We start from the raw sequence: 17,548 nt of genomic DNA on the forward strand, positions 1-17,548 counted from the left end.
GAAAGTAACTTTGCTTTCATCATAGCTGGATAATTTTCTCTACTTGTATCAAACCCCATATACCCTTATGTGTGTTTGCTATAGGTGAGGTAGAATTTACACAGTCGCACAGGGAGTTAGCAAGCGTGGTGACATGAGCTCAGATGTGTTCAGTACACACTAGGAACTGTTTTGTAGTTAGGACTTCCCAATTCAAGTCACACACAAAAAGGATCTGCACCAGAAGCTGGGTATCACCTGCTTTATAGACTCTCCTAGCACTCTGAAGAAAACTGCTTCTTTGCCACCCCAGAAGTTTCCGCCTCTGTATTCAGTGTTTGGTTCGATACTGGCTGCTCTCCTGATTTTCTTGTCCATACTAAGTGTAACAGTACACTGAAAGGTATGTCTCATATTCCTTTAAGACTCATTCAAGCCTAGTCAGAAACTACATGTTCTTCGGAGTGAGTTAGATTGCTGCAAAGAGACCATGTTCCTGTGCTAACGTGATTTTGAACTGCTTGCGTTATTTTCTGCGGCATTCTCATGTGAATGTGGGAGTTAGAGATGAGTGCTGCTCCACAGATCTGAATCATTTTGCCTGGAGTTAATTTATGAAATCCTTTCATTGAAGTGCTTGGACTCTCTCCCAGTGTTCTTTCGCAAAAGCAGCAGACTTAACATCCACATCTCATCAACAGGCAGAGTTCTGCTAAACCTTTTCAGGTTTGAGAACCTCTGCAACTCCCACCCACAGCTATACTTACTGTGTAAGTAAGGGAGGAAGAGCCATCAGATTACAAGTGTATCTGTCTCTTTTGAAAGAACATTTTACCTTGTAGGGGGAGAAGTTTGAATAGGCTGGTGAATAAGACACTTTTTTCTTGGGTGTGACAGCATGTTAAATCACTGGCTATTCCTGTGTACTCAGAAACTGAAAAGTGCTGCTTATTACATCATTATTTAAAGGAAGTAAATATCGTGTGTTCCTTGGGTGCAAAATGTGACATAAATATGGAAATGTTAAGAACTGTTCTTCCACCAAGTGGGTTGGTGGAGTTGCAAGAAGTAACTGTAGAAAGATTCTGACATTATGCTACTGAGATGTTGTAGAATAGGTAGCTCTGAAAATGTTGTATCCCTGCAGCATGTGCTTTGGTAGAGGTGGGTCCCTGCTGAATCTGTAAAGAAATACACTTACCCACTTCGAATGATTTTTCTGTGTATAAATAAGATTCCACATCATTAAGTGTACCACCGCCTACCTGTCAACTAAAATGAGGTAAACCTGTCCTAAGACAAATAAGTGTTTCTGTTGTTTTTGTACTCCCTTAATAGTGATAGCTAGTTCATGTTTGTATACTACCCTGACTGTTAGTATTTACCAGTTGGCACACTATTTTTACCCTCTTGCCATATCTTTTGCAGACTAGTCCTTTTGCCATGGAAGCTGAAGAAACGATGGAGTGTATCCAGGAATTTCCTGAACACTATAAGGTTATTTTGGATAGACTGAATGAACAACGTGAGCAGGACCAGTTTACAGATATCACTTTGATTGTTGATGGTATGTGCAGGCTCATGTTCAGTTTCTCATCAGCCAACACCCCCAAGTCCTTCTCCACCCAACCTGCAGCTGAGCCTGGGATTGCCCTGACCCAGGTGTAGGACTTTGCACTTTGCTTTGTTGATCTTCATCAGGTTGGCATTGGCCACCTCTCAAGTTTGTCAAGGTCCCTCTGGATCCCATCCCTTCCCTCCAGCCTATCAACTGTACCACACAGCTTGCTGTCATGAGCAAACTTACTGAGGGTGCATCAATTCTAATATCCATGTCACTGACAAAGATGTTGAACAGGATCAGTCCCAACACCGATCCCTGGGGGACACCACTCATTACTGGTCTCCAACTCTTTGTGTGAGGCCATCCAGCCAGTTCTTTATCCACTGAGTGGTCCAACCATCAAATTGATGCTTCTCCAATTTAGAGACAAGGATATCATGCGGGACAGTGTCAAATGATTTGCTCAAGTCCAGGTAGATGACATCAACTGCTCTACCCTTGTCCATCAGTTCCATAGCCCTGTCATAGAAGGCCACCAAATCGGTGAGGCAGGATCTCCCCTGCCTCCCTGAGACTGACTGGTCTGTAGTTTCCAAAGTAAAGTAAGCAAATGAAATAAAATTACACTTCAGGAACTTTGGTAGATTCACCTGCAGCACTCACACAAAGCTTAGCTTGAGTGCTTGTTCCTGCTCTGCTACTGCCAAATCCACATGTTGTGCTCAAAGCTGCTTTTGTGTGCAGCTGTGTAGTTATAATCCATGTTGCTTCTCTTACCTGTGTCGCATGGAGCCTCTTGGATGTTCATCCCCAGGGGAAGGAAACATAGTGATGGGGAAGAGCAGAACCTCTTTTGTTCTGCAGTGGTATTTATGCTGGCAGAAAGGTGATAAAATACATCAGTCTGTAAGAGCAACAGAAATCAAGGAGAACCTGGGTGAAACCTGAGAGCTGAGTCCAAGACATACAGGAAAAAATTTGCCTGGGAATTTCCCATGACTTAAATACCTGGAAAGAGAAACTCTATAGTGAGTGAACCGTCCAGCTGACTAAGTTGCAGAACTTCAGCAAGGTCTGATGTCAGCAAAGGTCTACTGTGGTAGTATCCCATGTTACAAAGAGAAATACTAAGTGACTATATGCTGCTGGAATAGATTTGTAGACTGGGTGGTCTCTTTTCTGCATCTGCACGTTCCTCAATGTGGGTGAGGAAGATGTTACCCTAAACAAAACCTTTTGTCTCTTTTTGCAGGTCACCATTTCAAAGCTCATAAGGCGGTTCTTGCTGCCTGTAGCCAGTTCTTCTACAAGTTCTTCCAAGATTTCACTCAGGAGCCCTTGGTGGAGATTGAAGGTAATCTGATTTGTGCAAATAAAAATCTTCAGAATTGTGTGCCCAAGCTGGAAATGAATGTAGTATTCTTAGTACAGGCTAACAGGCATGCTTGGTCATACCAATTAGCTTTCCACATCTCAGCTCTTGTGTTGTTCTGAGGCAGCTACCACCACTGGAAAAATATCTCTGCTGAAGAAAAATTAGAAAGAAAATACCCAGTCATGAAATCTTTTGGAAAGGAAAGTGTGAGGTTTCATGGATGGTTTGGGTTTGGGTTTTTTTTTTTTTCCCTTTTTTTCTTCCCCCAGGTACATGGCTAACGGAGGTCAGGCATACCCTCTACATTTTTAGGACTAGCAGTGTGACATACAGTCTTTTCCCTGAAAACAGCCATTCTGGTGAGATGAAAAAGGGTGAGATGAAAAAGGACAGGCAATGGCAGATGCCTTGGCTGGGATGCAAGAACAGGATAGACATGGAGCAATACTTGCCTGGTAAACATGGAGCAAATTCCTGGAGCAGTATCTCAGCCTCCAATAAATTGCTGCTGAAAAGTCTCTTGGGAGAGAGGTTGTATTTCTGTATTCATACTTTTTATTATTCAGCTTATTGTCCATATTGTCATTCCTTGTATCTTTGTTGTGATATAACTGTAGTTGTTCCAGATTCACATGTTTCTATAGTGGACTTTTTATTCCAACATGAGCCCTTTAAGGGTGTCATCTTTGTGAAACTGGGAGCTACAGTACTATGCACAAAATGGTGAGCAGGTGTATGCAAGATTCATCAGATAGATAAGTCTGAGAAAACAGTTCTTTTTCTTCCTTGATACAGGTGTAAGTAACATGGCATTTCGTCACCTAATTGAGTTCACATATACAGCAAAACTAATGGTCCAAGGTGAAGAAGAAGCAAACGATGTTTGGAAAGCAGCTGAGTATCTACAGATGTTAGAAGCGATCAAAGCACTTCAAATCAGGTAAGCCCATAAACCTCTCTTTCTTCCCAACACTGAAATGTAGAGTCACAAGAATACTTTTACAAGAGCTGGCTGCCAGGATTCTGTTCCTTCTCCTGGAACCTTCTAAACTTGTGTGGACCACATACTCTTCTATAAAATACAAGTCAAAATTATACAGGCTAAAAAAGGAATGTCACACTCTTTGTGTTGGAACTCAGTGATAAGTGACGTGGCTGGTAAATGTTGCAGACATTGTAGGGCTGTGATTTTGTGGTAACTAATACCATGTCTCTCTGCTATCTTAACTGTCCACACCTGATTGACAGCTGGGGAGTGACAATGGGCCGCAGGTAATTAGATCACATTAACAAGTTTGTGCTGGTGCTTTGATTTCATGCAGCTTTCTGCTATTTCTGAGAGAAGAAGCAGCGGCTTTAAAACTTCTTGCTCCAAAATTAACCTCTCAAATTTCTTGAATGGTTCTAATCAGTTTTAGACAGGCTCAGTACTTATGGAAGGATGCTGTGGCATTTTTTTTCCAGTACCAGCAGCTACTCCATTGACAAACTCCAATCAGAGAAAAGCAGGTGCTAGTCCCATCATGCTGGTTTCATACTGTTTCCTTGCCTTACACTTCCAGAAAGTGCCATCACATCTTCATTCCTTCATGAGGAATGTCTGCATGCTCTGTCTGTGTGAAGTAGAGGAAGGGGCAATAAATGCTTCCAGCATTGGAATTATTATCAGTTTCTCTTCTAGGCCTGCTGAAAGGTCTTTGCATTCAGTCTAAGAAAAGAGTTGCTTCCTTGAGAGTGGCATTAGCTCCCTCTAGCAGCTCGATAACATTTGTTTAAAAAAACCACCACATGGTATGCTGGAAACTTGGTTTTCAACATCAGGGTTTGTCGGGGGAGCGACCCGAATCAAGAAGACAATCCCAATATGAGTTACGCTTCTTGTTCGATTTATTACACAGGCTCACCTAATTTATACCATTGGTGATAGTTTACGTGACAGCTGTACATCTTTCATTGGCTACATAAACCTGTTCACACGCCTGTCTATACACTGCTATTGGCTAAGAGAGTTCAAGGCTGTCTCACTCAGCTCTAATCCTGTGTTGTGCAGGCCCTCGTGAGAATAACCATTGCTCCACAAAGGTTTATTTCCAAATTAACTGCTACTCTGTTAGCAATAGAGCCAAATAAGTATGTGACTTTTTTTAATAGGAAAGATACAGGATTGTGCATTTCTGGTCTTACCCTCCAACCTTACAAACACCCTTTTTTATATTATTAAGACTAAGTATGGTAACATCAAAAGATTATTAATTTTGTTTGGTTGGTTGACATTTTAATTCTGGAAGAAAAGCAGACTGTATCTGCCTGCTTGGGGAATTCAAAAGAAACTTGAAAATGTGTGTTCAAATCAGTATCACTTCGGGTCAGTGTACACTACTACAGCTATTGAATGAGGATTCATAGAATCTTCTCAGTTGGAAAAGATCTTTAAGATCATCAAATCCAACCATTACCTCAGGACTGCCAAGTCCACTACTAAACCATGGCACTGAGGGGCTCATTACACACTTTTTGAACACTTCCAGGGACTGTGACTCCACCACTGCCGGGGGCAGACTGTTCCAATCCTGAGCACCCTGTCTGTTAAGAAATTGTTCTTCGTATCCAGTCTAAGCCTCCCCTGACGCAGCTTGAGCCTGTTACCTCTTGTCCTGTCACCTGTTACTGGGGAGAAGAGACCAGCCACCTCTGCTCCATCCCCCTTTCAGGTAGTTGTAGGAAGCAGTAAGGTTGCCCACTGAACCTTCTCTTCTCCAGACTGAACAGATCCATCTCTCAAGCTAAACTGTCCAGCCTGCAATTATGTCCCACTATTATGTGATGTTATGTAGTTTCTTGGTTATGCACCACTAATAAATGTTGTAATTCTCATGTTGCAAGGAAACAAAATGTTTTGCTTAATGAACACACATGCAAGCCAGTCTATTCTTAAGAGTTATTCCCATTGTTTATGAGTTTTGAAGTGAGGGGGTTTTAAGTTTTCTGGGTTTGGTTTGGTTTGCTTTGGATTGTTTGGTTGGTTTGGGGTTTTTTTTGGTTCTTGTTAGAAAGACAAGCTTGTGTACTACTGTCAGTTTCTGTTTTCTCCTCCACAGTAAGAGGGGGAAGAATTGCAATACAGTGCCTCAGTCAGAACTTTGACTGAAAGGGGTAAGCTTCAGAAACTTAGAGATGAAAGTAGAGATGATTACAGAACTATTTGTATAATACATCAGAATTGCACATCGCATTTAGACTAGAAAGAAAACAACCAGCTGCTGTTACTTAAAGTGTTTTCACTAGTGTTGTATGTGTGTATTCCCATCCAAAATTTCACACAGTGTGGTCAACAATGATAGTCTCCACTTTGCTAAGCAGATTATTCTTTTGATATGTGATCCTGCAGCTCCTTGCAGTAATGTGCAAAGTAACTGATATCTTCTAGGTATCAGGAGTCTAGGCTACATGAAACTAAGTTTAGCTGCTCTGTATTCCTGTGTCTGAGTAAGCTGCGATTTAATAAGCTGTATCCTGCATTAGATCATCAGTTGCACATCTCTGACATCATCAGGCTTTGCACAGTACCTGTAAGTTGTCTCTCGTGTAACTAGAAAACATGAAGTGGTAGGGAATAGATTACGTGAAAGGATTCATCACACTGCAGAGGAAGGCAAAAGCACAGCTTACTTCTGTCACTCTTAAGTGGAAGATAGCTACTCATTTTTGAAACTGATTATTAGTAGTAAAATCTCCAGTGCATTAAGTGCTGCAGATGATTTTGAAGGTGTGAATAGAAAGCATTGGCCCACTTGGCTCTGTGGTTGAGGTGGCATGCCGTCCCTCATACTTTGGAGGAAGGGGGCTGCCTGTATATGATGCAGGGAGAATAGGAGCAGAGCTGTGGGTTGGTTGTGTTTAAGCCCAGAGAAGTAAACAATAAACTTTCCACACTCCAGTATCTTTCATTTTTACCTCCCCTGTTAGCTGTATTCTTTCCAGAAGTATGAGAGGTTATAATGGTCATTGTGTGAAATCACACCTGTAGTGTTTTTGTAGGAAGCTGTAAGCAATGCAGGCAATTGCACATACTCCAAGAGCTTAAGAGGTTAAAGGCCTAGGAAGGACTTGAATCTTATTTCTGAGTAGGTAGGCCAAAGAATTCCTTCCTTGGGGGAAGTTTTCTTTCCAAGTACAGAATTTCACAGGTTTCTTAGGCCACTTAACCTCATGACATAAGTTTATCTTTCTTCTGGATAGGTGCTCTGTGTCATGCAAGAGGACCTTTTTAACACTCTTCAGTTGCCTTATCTCAAGGCTCTTCAGCTTTAACCATGCTATTTTACAACTCTAAGGAATATAGATAAAAGGACAAACCAGCTTCTGATATGCATACAGATTATGTGTGCTATCATTCAGCTTTCTTGAGAAACAGCTCGAGTGTTAGATATTGAAGCTCACTATTAGGCAGGAATTATGTCAGTGCTTATGAATCTTAACCATGTTTATGCAAATGCTTTACAGGAACAAAGAAAACTCATCTCCTTTAGACTCAAATCAAGCACAAGGAAACAAACCAAAAAAGAGGAGGGTAGCTGAAACCTCTAATGTTATCACAGAAACACTTCCATCTGCAGAATCGGAGCCTGTGGAAATTGAGGTTGAGATTGCGGAAGGCACAATTGAAGTGGAAGACGACAGCATTGAAACACTTGAAGAAGTAGCTTCTGCAGAGCAATCCATAAAGTACATACAGACCACAGGTACATCAGATGAATCTGCATTGGCTCTTTTGGCAGACATTACCAGCAAGTATCGTCAGGGGGAGAGAAAATCCCAGATCCAGGAAGAAGGTGATAGTGCAACTGATACCTCGTGCAAACAGGTAGAAGGTATTGAAATTGTGGAACTTCAGCTGTCACACATGAACAATTTATTCCACTGTGAGAAATGTAATCGTTCATTTAAATTGTTTTACCATTTCAAGGAACACATGAAAACACACTCCACTGAGAGTTACAAGTGTGACATATGCAATAAAAGGTACCTACGAGAGAGTGCTTTGAAACAGCACCTCACTTGTTACCACCTTGATGAAGGTGGTGCCAGCAAGAAGCAAAGACCTGGCAAAAAAATCCATATATGCCAGTACTGTGATAAACAGTTTGATCACTTTGGACATTTTAAAGAGCACCTCCGGAAACACACAGGTAAGAGCACTGCTGTAGTCCTGTCCTTGTAGCCTTGGCTCTAGGATTTTGGGGATTTGCATGTTTTGGGGAAATAGAGAATATACTGAAGAGAGCACATGACCCTTGAGTGCTAGAAATACTTGGCTTCTAGTTACAACTAAATGCCGGGTTTTGTTTGTTCATTTGTTGTTTGGTTTTGTATGGGATTTTTTTTTTCTGTTGATGTAAACTTGTAATGGAGTGAGGTGGTTAAAAATAGGCACCTAAAACCAGAAAGCAATAATGAAGCTTCTCTCTCAAGTCTATTAAAGATGTTTACAAAATCATCTTAAGGCATGTGTCCTTCTTCAAAAATACAAAACTGAGAAGTTACTTCTATTTTCACAGTTCTAGTAGTAAATGTTTCTGTTGAAATATGATCTGACCTGTGAACTTCTTAGTGGAATACTGTTCAGAAGTGTTTTTATCTAATAGAATGGAGCAAATGCCTATTAATGCATTAGGCATAAATACCTCCTAACAGTTCCCTCTTGTACTACCTTGTTGGCAAAGCTTCACCCTTGCTCTTGACATCTCATCTATGGCTTGAGTTTAATTTGTTAATTTACACATCAAAACACTTCTAGTGACTGATGTACACTGTCCTTTTTCTCTGAAATATACCTGTTTGAAATCTGGATAGCATGTTTTGAGTACAAAATTACTTGTGCTTCTTCTTTCTTATTCTACTTGGGAGGTTAAGATACTACTTCTTCGTCTCGCTGAAAAGTCTGCTATCTGAACAGATACTGAGGTTTATACAGATAACTCTGAATGTAAAATGTGTGTAATCCTGATCTTCCAGATGTTTTTATTTGTCAGTCATGAGGCATCAGTAAGAACTGAATGGAAGGTAGCAGCCCTGTTTCTTTCACAGATTTTTATTGTTCTTAAAGCCTCGAAATTTAAAGAAATCTCATTTCTTTGTATGTGGGACTGCTGAGTATTGATATGAGACTCTGTGTCCAGTCTGTTCCCAGTAGCCCTTAAAAGTTCCATTTATAAACAGTCTTTGGCAAATCCTCATCCCCTAAGAACCAGGGGGTGTTTCTCTATTAAGAGCAATCCAAATACAAGATACTTAACAGAAGTCTTTTCAGAGAAAAGTTTGTGGCACACTAACAAAGTAAGCCAAAAATCACAGTATGTTAGTTGCTGTTGTGACAAAGAATTTTGGGGACCAAGCAACTTAGCCTATCACAGCAGGTACAGAGTACTTCACAAATATATATTGATACAGGAATAGCTCACGGAATATAGTTGCTTTTGATTTAGCATTTTCAAAGACCTTAAGCTTAACATCAAAACAGATTATCATTTAACTGTGGTCTGCGCTAAGAACAGTGGAAAAAAACTCCTATTCAGCCAAAGGCTAAGTTCTGAATTTTGTATAGCACTGGTTGAATGCTAAAATGAAATTAAAAGGCCTGTGAGAAAATGTCCTACAAATCATTTGATCCCATTCCTGCTTCATCATACCTTCAACAATAACATGAAAATAGAAGTTGGGGCATAAATAGACACCTTCTCAGGGTGGGTAATTCTTTTTGATATAGGAGTTTGACATTACCAATGGCTATTATCTTTGTCTTAATAAAAGAAAGGAAGGAGAACCATGGAGTTTGTCTCATTCATATGCACAGAGCCTTAAGCAGCTTCTGAGTCAATGAAAATATACCTCAGAAATGTCTTGCATGCTAAAGTAACAGTCATCTCAAGAACTTAGAGGAAAGGGTTTTGGTGTGATCTGATTATCTTTTTCCCCTTTGTGAGTATGGTTGATATGTCACTTGCCTATTGTAAGTAATGCATGGGAGAGAAACTCTGCAAGGCTACTCTTAAGTAATGTGTATCTCCTATGTTCTAATTCTTTTTTACACAAAAAGAGCCATTTCCTCGTACAGAAATTGATCTTAGAATGAAGCTACTGCTTTCAATATGATGGTCTAATCCTGCTATTCTGCAAAGGTTTTTTTCCCTAGCACAGACACTGAACAGCTTTGATTCCTGCTGATCCTACTTGATTATGTGTGTGGAAGTGATTATGAGTGATTTACTTGATTATGAGTGAAGGTGGAAGTGAAAGAGTTGGGAGGTGTTCCAAGCAGCCAAATTAATCGGCCTCATCTGAAGAATCTATAGCTGAAGTAAACTGTATACAAAGTTCTTAAAAAAAATTAATCAAGGTCTTTGCCATTCTTGGAAAAATGAAAATATGTTTTACAGGAGGTTTAATCTGAACTGTGAGTACTGTCTTCTACAGCAGTGAATAAATTAACTTTATTTACATACCTTGAATAAGTTAATTCTGTCCTGTGGGTTACTTAGGACTGGCAAGTGAAATCTCATCTGTTCTCAGAAAGGGAGAAAAGATAATCATTAGATCAGGCCAAAAACCCTGTTCTTCATAAAATCTTCATAAAATCTCACTTACATGAAACTACACTCATAGTTGGATGACACACGGGAGAAGCAAGTTGTCACCTTCAGCAGAGGAGGTTAGCTTCAGCTTACCAGCGTGCATCTCTGAGAATAAAGAAAAGGGGAGAGAGCTGGCACACTGTGTTTTCCATCACTGCAGTGATGCACTGCCATTGTACAGCCCAGGTCACAGCACTGATTTGCACTGTGCAAAAAGTCACACAGTGTCTTTTGAATGTTGCCACCATTATATTTGAATTGTCACTTTCAGACACTTCTGGCAGAGTACATTAGAGATGACTGAAGAAATTTGAGTCAGGGAGGGGGGTCGGTGGTGTGAGGTTTGTTGTGTAGTATCCATAGGTTTCTTGGGCAAAGTCCATGATTGGAGTTCAGAGTCCTCTGTGTTACCTGGCCAGCAGTCTTCAAAACATACAATTTTGTAACAGTTAAGGGAAATGTTCTCAACTTTTAACTTTTTTTTTTTTTTGTAGCCTTCAGTGGTGTAAGGGAGAATTACAGGCTATTTGTGGATTTCTTTTGAAAAGCTAATTGGAATCTTCCAAATATTTTTTAAAACTAGCTAGGATACATCTGTATGCTATTCAGTAAAATGTCTCAGCCTCTTTTGGAGTTAAAGTTGTTCATTTCAGTACTGATGTGATATCAGTATCTCCACAGATTAATTATCAGAATTTTAGAAGAAACACAGTTCCTTATTTTTTGTACTTTTAATTCCCTTGAATTTCACTGTGTTTGTGCATGGTGAAATTAGTAAACAGAGACACCAGCTGTTCTTTGCTATTGCTTGATGACAGTAATAACAATGCATTACATTGGACGAAAAAGAGAAAATGACCTGTTTCCAGCTGTCATCAGCTGGCTTTGTGTTTGGTACCAGGTTTGAAATGAAGGGACCAAACTGAAAACAGTAGTTTTGTTGCTTGTGCCCATTTATGTCCTCTGTGTTTTCTCTTCACTGTATTTTGGGAGGGAGGAAGTGTTGGTTGTTTTAATACTGATGCATTGTTATTTCATGGTCATTCCATGTCAACTTCTCTGTAGCTCAATTTCAGCTCTCAAGCATAAGCTATTATTGTTCTTGAAAATAAAATTTTGTATTATTTAAATCCTTCTTTAATGTGTCACTTTGTATATTTAATAATGTTGATTCTTTAACTGTAAATATTATCAGACAAAAAAAAATCTTTAATTGTAATATTATCAGATAAGAAGAGAGCTGCTATTTCTTTAATATATTCCATCAGAATAGTGATCTAATTTCCATGAAAACTTAAATGGACCTTAAATGACACTGGTAATTTTTATATGTTACATTGTTACATGTTAATGGTGGTTTCTCTAAGTGAGAGGTATTAGGGTTTTACCCTTTTATTTACATAAATGAAGTTTACATAGAATGTCTTTTTCTTCTGTAGAATAATCCAGTTGGCCATGTCTTTACAGGATATTTATCAGCCTACACAAAGGGAGAGAGAAAGCTGTCAGAAAATTGTCTGGTTTTATACACTTACAAATCCTCATATCTGTCTTTAACAGGTGAAAAACCATTTGAATGTCCAAACTGCCATGAACGTTTTGCTAGGAATAGCACACTCAAATGTCACCTGACAGCCTGTCAGTCTGGAGCTGGAGCTAAAAAGGGAAGAAAGAAGCTGTATGAATGTCAGGTGGGTGATGGAAGTACCAGACTCAGGCTAGTTACCTCCTTCCTCTGCTGACATGGCAGTCTTTCAGTACCTAATGGGCCTACAGGAGATCTGGAGAGAGCCTTTTTACAAGAGCATATAGTGATAGTACAAGGAGGAATGGCTTTAAACTGACAGAGGGGAGATATAATTTAGACATTAGGAAGAAGTTCTTTACTGTGAGGGTGGTGAGGCACTGGGACAGGTTGCCCAGAGAAGCTATGGCTGCCCTATCTCTGGCAGGCCAGGCTGGATGGGGCTTGGAGCAACCTGATCTAGTGGAAGGGGGGGCTGTAACTGTATGGTCTTTAAGGTTACTTCCAACCCAGAACGTTCTGTGATTGCAGTGAACCACAGTATGGCTGTCTGGTGCACTGGCTCTCTGGCTCAGTCTTTCTGTGCTTGCTTTCTTGTGTGGGCTGTCTCTCATGGACACTCACTCTCTGCCCCTCTTTCTCACTCCGCTCTCACACATGTGCTCTTGCTCTCACACACTCGCACATGCACTTCATGCTCTCATTCCATTGCGCACCCTCTTGGGCTTGACTGCTCTTTCTCGCATGCCTTTGGACTCTCTTTCACATTTGTCCTCTTTTGTCCTCTTTTATTTGGGTTTTTTTTTTCCCTTAAGACCCTCACCTTATTCAGTTCACAACATGGCTGCGATTTGAGGCTGAATTGGGTTGTGTTGTGAAGAAAACTGCTGGGTATAGTCTTTATTCAAAAGAAAGAGTGAACTTATTCACAGAAAACACTGAACACTGCAAGAGATTGATTAATTTTTGTTGCTAATCAAATAACATAATCAGAAGTTTCACTAATGCTGTTGCATAATTTAGTTATGCCAATGTGGAGTTAATTCTTGGGAGTGTACCTGTGTCTTAAAGATGTTTGTTCTGAATATGAGAATTACTGTATAACATGAATTTGTATTTAATAGCATCACTGTTTTGGTTTTATGACCCTTTGGTCTAATCACTTTGTGTCACAGGTTTTTGTTTCTACATTGATGCCACGTCCTCTCACAGATGTTGTCAATGTAGATTAATGTTTCCTCAGCCCGCAGAAACTACAGCAATTCGTGGATAATTTTTTCTTGAAATTTTCTTTCTTGAGAACTAAATTTGAGTAGTGTTCAGTAAATAACTCGTAGTTCACTGAACAAAGAGATGAAAGAAAGCAAAATTGTTCTTTCCTGATGAGCACTTCTGGTGCTCTTCAGTGTATGCCTTGAGCACTGAATTAGGTTCCACGTAGCAAGAACAGTAATTATGTGCTTGGGCATTACCAAGTCATTACCTTTATGTATAACTGAGTAATTTCCACGCATGACTTTTGCTTTTGCTTTATTAAACTGTCTTTATCTTGACCCATGATGTTTTTTTCCATCTTCCATGATTTTGTTGCCCCTGTCCTGCTGAGGTGGGGAGCAACAGAGTGGTTTGGTAGGGATGTGACCTTCAGTGAGGGCAACCCACACCACTGGGGCATGATACTGTGTGAATTTCACATAGGGTTAAAATGAGTAAACTTTCTAATGTCGTACTGACTTACAGATTTTGTGGGTATCCTGTGTGTGCACAACCTAGATTAGCATGTTGTTTCTTAAAAAGATACATATAAATACCAGGCCTTCTGTTCATCTGAGGCTGACAGCTTTTACCCCTAATGCATAACATTTTTTAATCGAAGCATTAAGAAGCTACACTATGTGAACCCATGATCTGAAATAGGTACTATATTTTATCATATTTCTGTTGACATTTTTAAATTTATGTATCTTTTGTTTCAGGTTTGTAACAGCGTGTTTAACAGCTGGGATCAATTCAAAGATCACTTGGTAATACACACCGGTGACAAACCCAACCACTGTACCCTATGTGATTTGTGGTTTATGCAAGGCAGTGAGCTGAGAAGGCATCTCAAAGAAATTCACAGTATTTCAGAGCGAATAGTGACAGAAGAGGTTCTTCCAGTGGAAGCTGTGGAAGCTGAACCAGTAACATCAATGACTATAATAGAGCAAGTGGAGCAAGTCCATGTTCTTCCAGTAATTCAGGTACAAGTGGATCCTGCACAGGTAACTGTGGAACAGATGCACCAGGATCTCATACAGGACAATCAAGTGAAAGGCACACAGGTGGATGAACTGCAAGAACAGATGCAGATTAGTTACTTGGAAGTTGAACACATTCAGACTGAACAAGGTGCTGAAGTTCATGTGGAGCAGTTACATGTTGAGCATGTAAATCAGATACAGATGGAAGAAGTACAGGCAGAACTTATAGATGGAACAGAACTTGAACAAGTAGAATATGGAAGTGTTGATCAAGGAAAACCAGAAGAAAAGAAACCTAATCAAGTAGACGGTGGAGATAAGGAAGATCATGAACAAGCTGAAGGCTTAAAGACTCAACAGTTAGTGGACATGCAGAACAAAAAGGTGAACAACTAGGACAAATAACAACACTGTGCAGATACATGAATTAAATACCAAGTTATTTTTGTTAACTTTTACATTGGGTTTTGAATTGTCAGTGGGCATATTTCCAATATGCTGTCCTTAGGAAGTGGACCAAAGTTAGCTCTCTTCATGTAAAACTAAACTTCTCTCGTGAAAAATAACTTGCCCATTCATGTAATACCATGGAACAGAAGCTACCACAGACACGGACAGCTTTATGAGGATTTTAAGAATAGTAACTTGTACCGTTTTTACACCATCCCTGGATATATGAAAGAGTAACTTTACCTCTTTTCCTCTTGCAGTACAAGCAAACTCTTGTTACAGATTCACAGGGTGTGTGGCAGAAGAATCAGTAAAACCTGGTGGGTTCTATTGTAAGCAGCAGTCGGGTACCTAGGAATTTTTCGATCAGGCTGCTGTTTCCCTAAAGTGGTCCCTAACTTTCAGGCTGGAGAACAAACATAGTTGGTGGAGGTTTCTGAGCACAAAAATCCTGTGCCTTTTTACAGACTCGTTAAATTTCTGTAAAGCTTTTAGCGTTCAAGATCTTAGTTCAGTAAAAGGCAGCTTAGTTATAGCGCTTTATATTTTTGCTTAAAATTGTCAGCTACTGGTTTTTTTTTGTTTTTTTTGGTTTTTTTTTGCATTAATTTTAGAGGCAGGGGGGATGATGTAGGAAACTGCCTCCACAGGGAGGCAGCAGGACACTTTAAAACAGGAAGAGCTCAGTAGAATCTGTGGTAAACCTGAGCTGGAAGAGCTACTATCAGACTCTTATAAATCGTCATTTTCTAAAATGAGTACGTTTAAACATAGAGACTTGTCTATATGGTATCACGTTCCTGTTTTATTCAAATGCATTCTGACACTTGACGCAAAGATGTGCTAAACATAAAAGCCATAGGTATGAGTGCTAAACTGTCAATTGAAAAGTAGAAGTGTAAATAATTTAATCAATATTAGACAATAAAACAATGCCAACCACGAAATGTTGCATTATTTATTTCATCCAATAACTTAGGAACAACTGACTGGCAATTACAGTGCCAGAGTCTTACAAGAATCAGTCTGATTTTTAGTAAGGTTAATAGCTTTTTACTGTAAAGTTAGATTTGTTTAGAAAACAATTGCCTAGCTCTATGTTCAAGGATGCTAAGGACTTCTAATTCTCAATTATTGCCTTGAGATTAGAACTGCTCCACGCTTCTGAAAATCTGTCTTTCCAAAGCCTTAACTGAAGGGAGGAATTTTTGCAAGGATGTTCCCTTATGCTCTTGGTAATTATGTAGATCTTAGTGAAAATCAGGCTTTTTTATTCAGTGTTCTTCAAATGCAGAATTTGCAGATTTGTGCTTTTACTCCCATTCAAAATTATTCTTCTGTTTCATCATAGACTTTGAGAAATTGTTGCAAACCAAACATGGATCTCAATTAAAACTTCCAACAACCTGATTAACGTAACTTGCATTCTTTTTTATTATACTTTGTGTTTTCTAAGATGCAAATAATATGGAATAAAATTCTGTGCAGAAGGAAGAATGTGGCTGAATGTTAATCATGAAAGTAAAAGTTGGCTGTTGTATTTATACCTGGCTTCTGATAAGAAGAACACAGAGAGAACAGCCCTGCTTCTATAGCCGTATACTCTAATTTTTTAGGTATTTGTGCACACAGTCACAATGTTTGTATCTGCAAAATTAAAGGAACAATCTGGCTATGTGTCTAAATGAACTTGTAAGTAATTTAAGTCCAATGCAAATGGGGCAGTTAGGTGGTACTGGTAGCAGGGCTGGGGTTTGGTAAGCACAATTAGGCTATTTCTTTGTTCTGCCTGATCTCCCCTTTTCAGCAAATGGTTCACAAATTGGGCACGGAAGAAATAATGCTCTGCCCCGTGCTACTCCATCTGGACTCCAGAGCTTAGTGGGGCCATGAGCCATCCCCTCCTCACCCCGAGGGGTAGGGGAGAATTAACTCTGCGGGTGAGCCTTTCCCTTCACAGCCCCCTGTAATTTCCTTCCCAAATGCCTGAAGCCCAAATTGCTCCCACCACTGGACTCCCTCATGCCTCCTTACTGCCACTGGGGGATGCTGGGGGTGTCAAGAGTCTGGCGGCTGTCTGGAACAGCCACCTTCCCATCCTCTTTTCTGCTGCAAATGTCAGTGTAGACACACAGACCTCTCCAAACTCTGCATTACCTAAACACACCACTGGAGAAGTTCTTCCTTCTGGTTCCCAGTGCCCTGTGTTAACTCAGGTGTTGGTCTTGCTTGCAGTGAGGCAGTGTGTTTGGGTTAATGACAAATGAAACTCATCAGCTAAAGCAGGGGTGTCTAGGCAATAAGAAAAGTGGAAGTGGACAAAGATCCGTGAGGTGTTTCTGGATATAAATTGCGCATCAAATTGAGACCAAGCTTAGAGGCAGATTTATGTGATATTCATAGAATAGAATTATAGAATAGTTAGGGTTGGAAAGAACCTTTAGATCATCAAGTTCCAATCCCCCCCAGCCATGGGCAGGGACACCTCACACTAAACCATATCACCCGAGGCCTTGTCCAACCTGGTCTTGAGCACTGCCAGGGATGGAGCATTCACAACCTCCCTGGGCAACCTGCTCCAGTGCCTCACCACCCTAACAGGAAAGAATTTCCTCCTTATAGCCAATCTAAACATCCCCTGTTTAAGTTTTAACCCGTTACCCCTTGTCCTATCACTACAGTCCCTAATGAAGAGTCCCTCTCCAGCATCCCTATAGGCCCTTCCTTCCTTCCACCTTTTATAAGCCTCTTTTTTCATTTGAATTTTTGTCAGCAGCTCCT

General features: G+C 40.1%; 1 protein-coding gene and 1 long non-coding RNA gene across 4 annotated transcripts; one reads left to right on the plus strand and one right to left on the minus strand.

The window, feature by feature from the left end:
- Positions 1-55: 55 nt before the first annotated feature.
- On the plus strand, positions 56-14,775 carry ZNF131 (zinc finger protein 131). 2 transcript variants are annotated; one of them, XM_061352172.1, is made up of 8 exons: positions 56-749; positions 1,408-1,546; positions 2,796-2,897; positions 3,714-3,858; positions 7,422-7,782; positions 7,885-8,107; positions 12,110-12,240; positions 14,051-14,775. In XM_061352172.1, the coding sequence occupies exons 2-8, from the start codon at positions 1,423-1,425 to the stop codon at positions 14,711-14,713; spliced, it is 1,749 nt and encodes a 582-aa protein (XP_061208156.1). In that variant the 5' UTR covers positions 56-749; positions 1,408-1,422; the 3' UTR covers positions 14,714-14,775. The 2 variants fall into 2 exon arrangements, with proteins under 2 accessions (XP_061208156.1, XP_061208155.1); XM_061352171.1 differs by having other exon boundaries at positions 7,422-8,107.
- On the minus strand, positions 11,926-14,268 carry LOC133211634 (uncharacterized). Of its 2 annotated transcripts, XR_009725248.1 has the most exons (3): positions 14,134-14,262; positions 12,898-13,019; positions 11,926-12,029 (listed from the first exon to the last, which is right to left on the minus strand). It is a non-coding gene; the product is annotated as an uncharacterized LOC133211634 (long non-coding RNA). The 2 variants fall into 2 exon arrangements; XR_009725249.1 differs by lacking the exon at positions 12,898-13,019 and having other exon boundaries at positions 14,134-14,268.
- Positions 14,776-17,548: the final 2,773 nt, after the last annotated feature.

Source organism: Neopsephotus bourkii, unplaced genomic scaffold (genome assembly GCF_033783945.1).
Source record: "Neopsephotus bourkii isolate Nb327-2 ecotype Australia unplaced genomic scaffold, CSIRO-AGI_Nbou_v1 NB_631, whole genome shotgun sequence".
In the NCBI taxonomy this organism is placed as follows: domain Eukaryota; kingdom Metazoa; phylum Chordata; class Aves; order Psittaciformes; family Psittacidae; genus Neopsephotus; species Neopsephotus bourkii.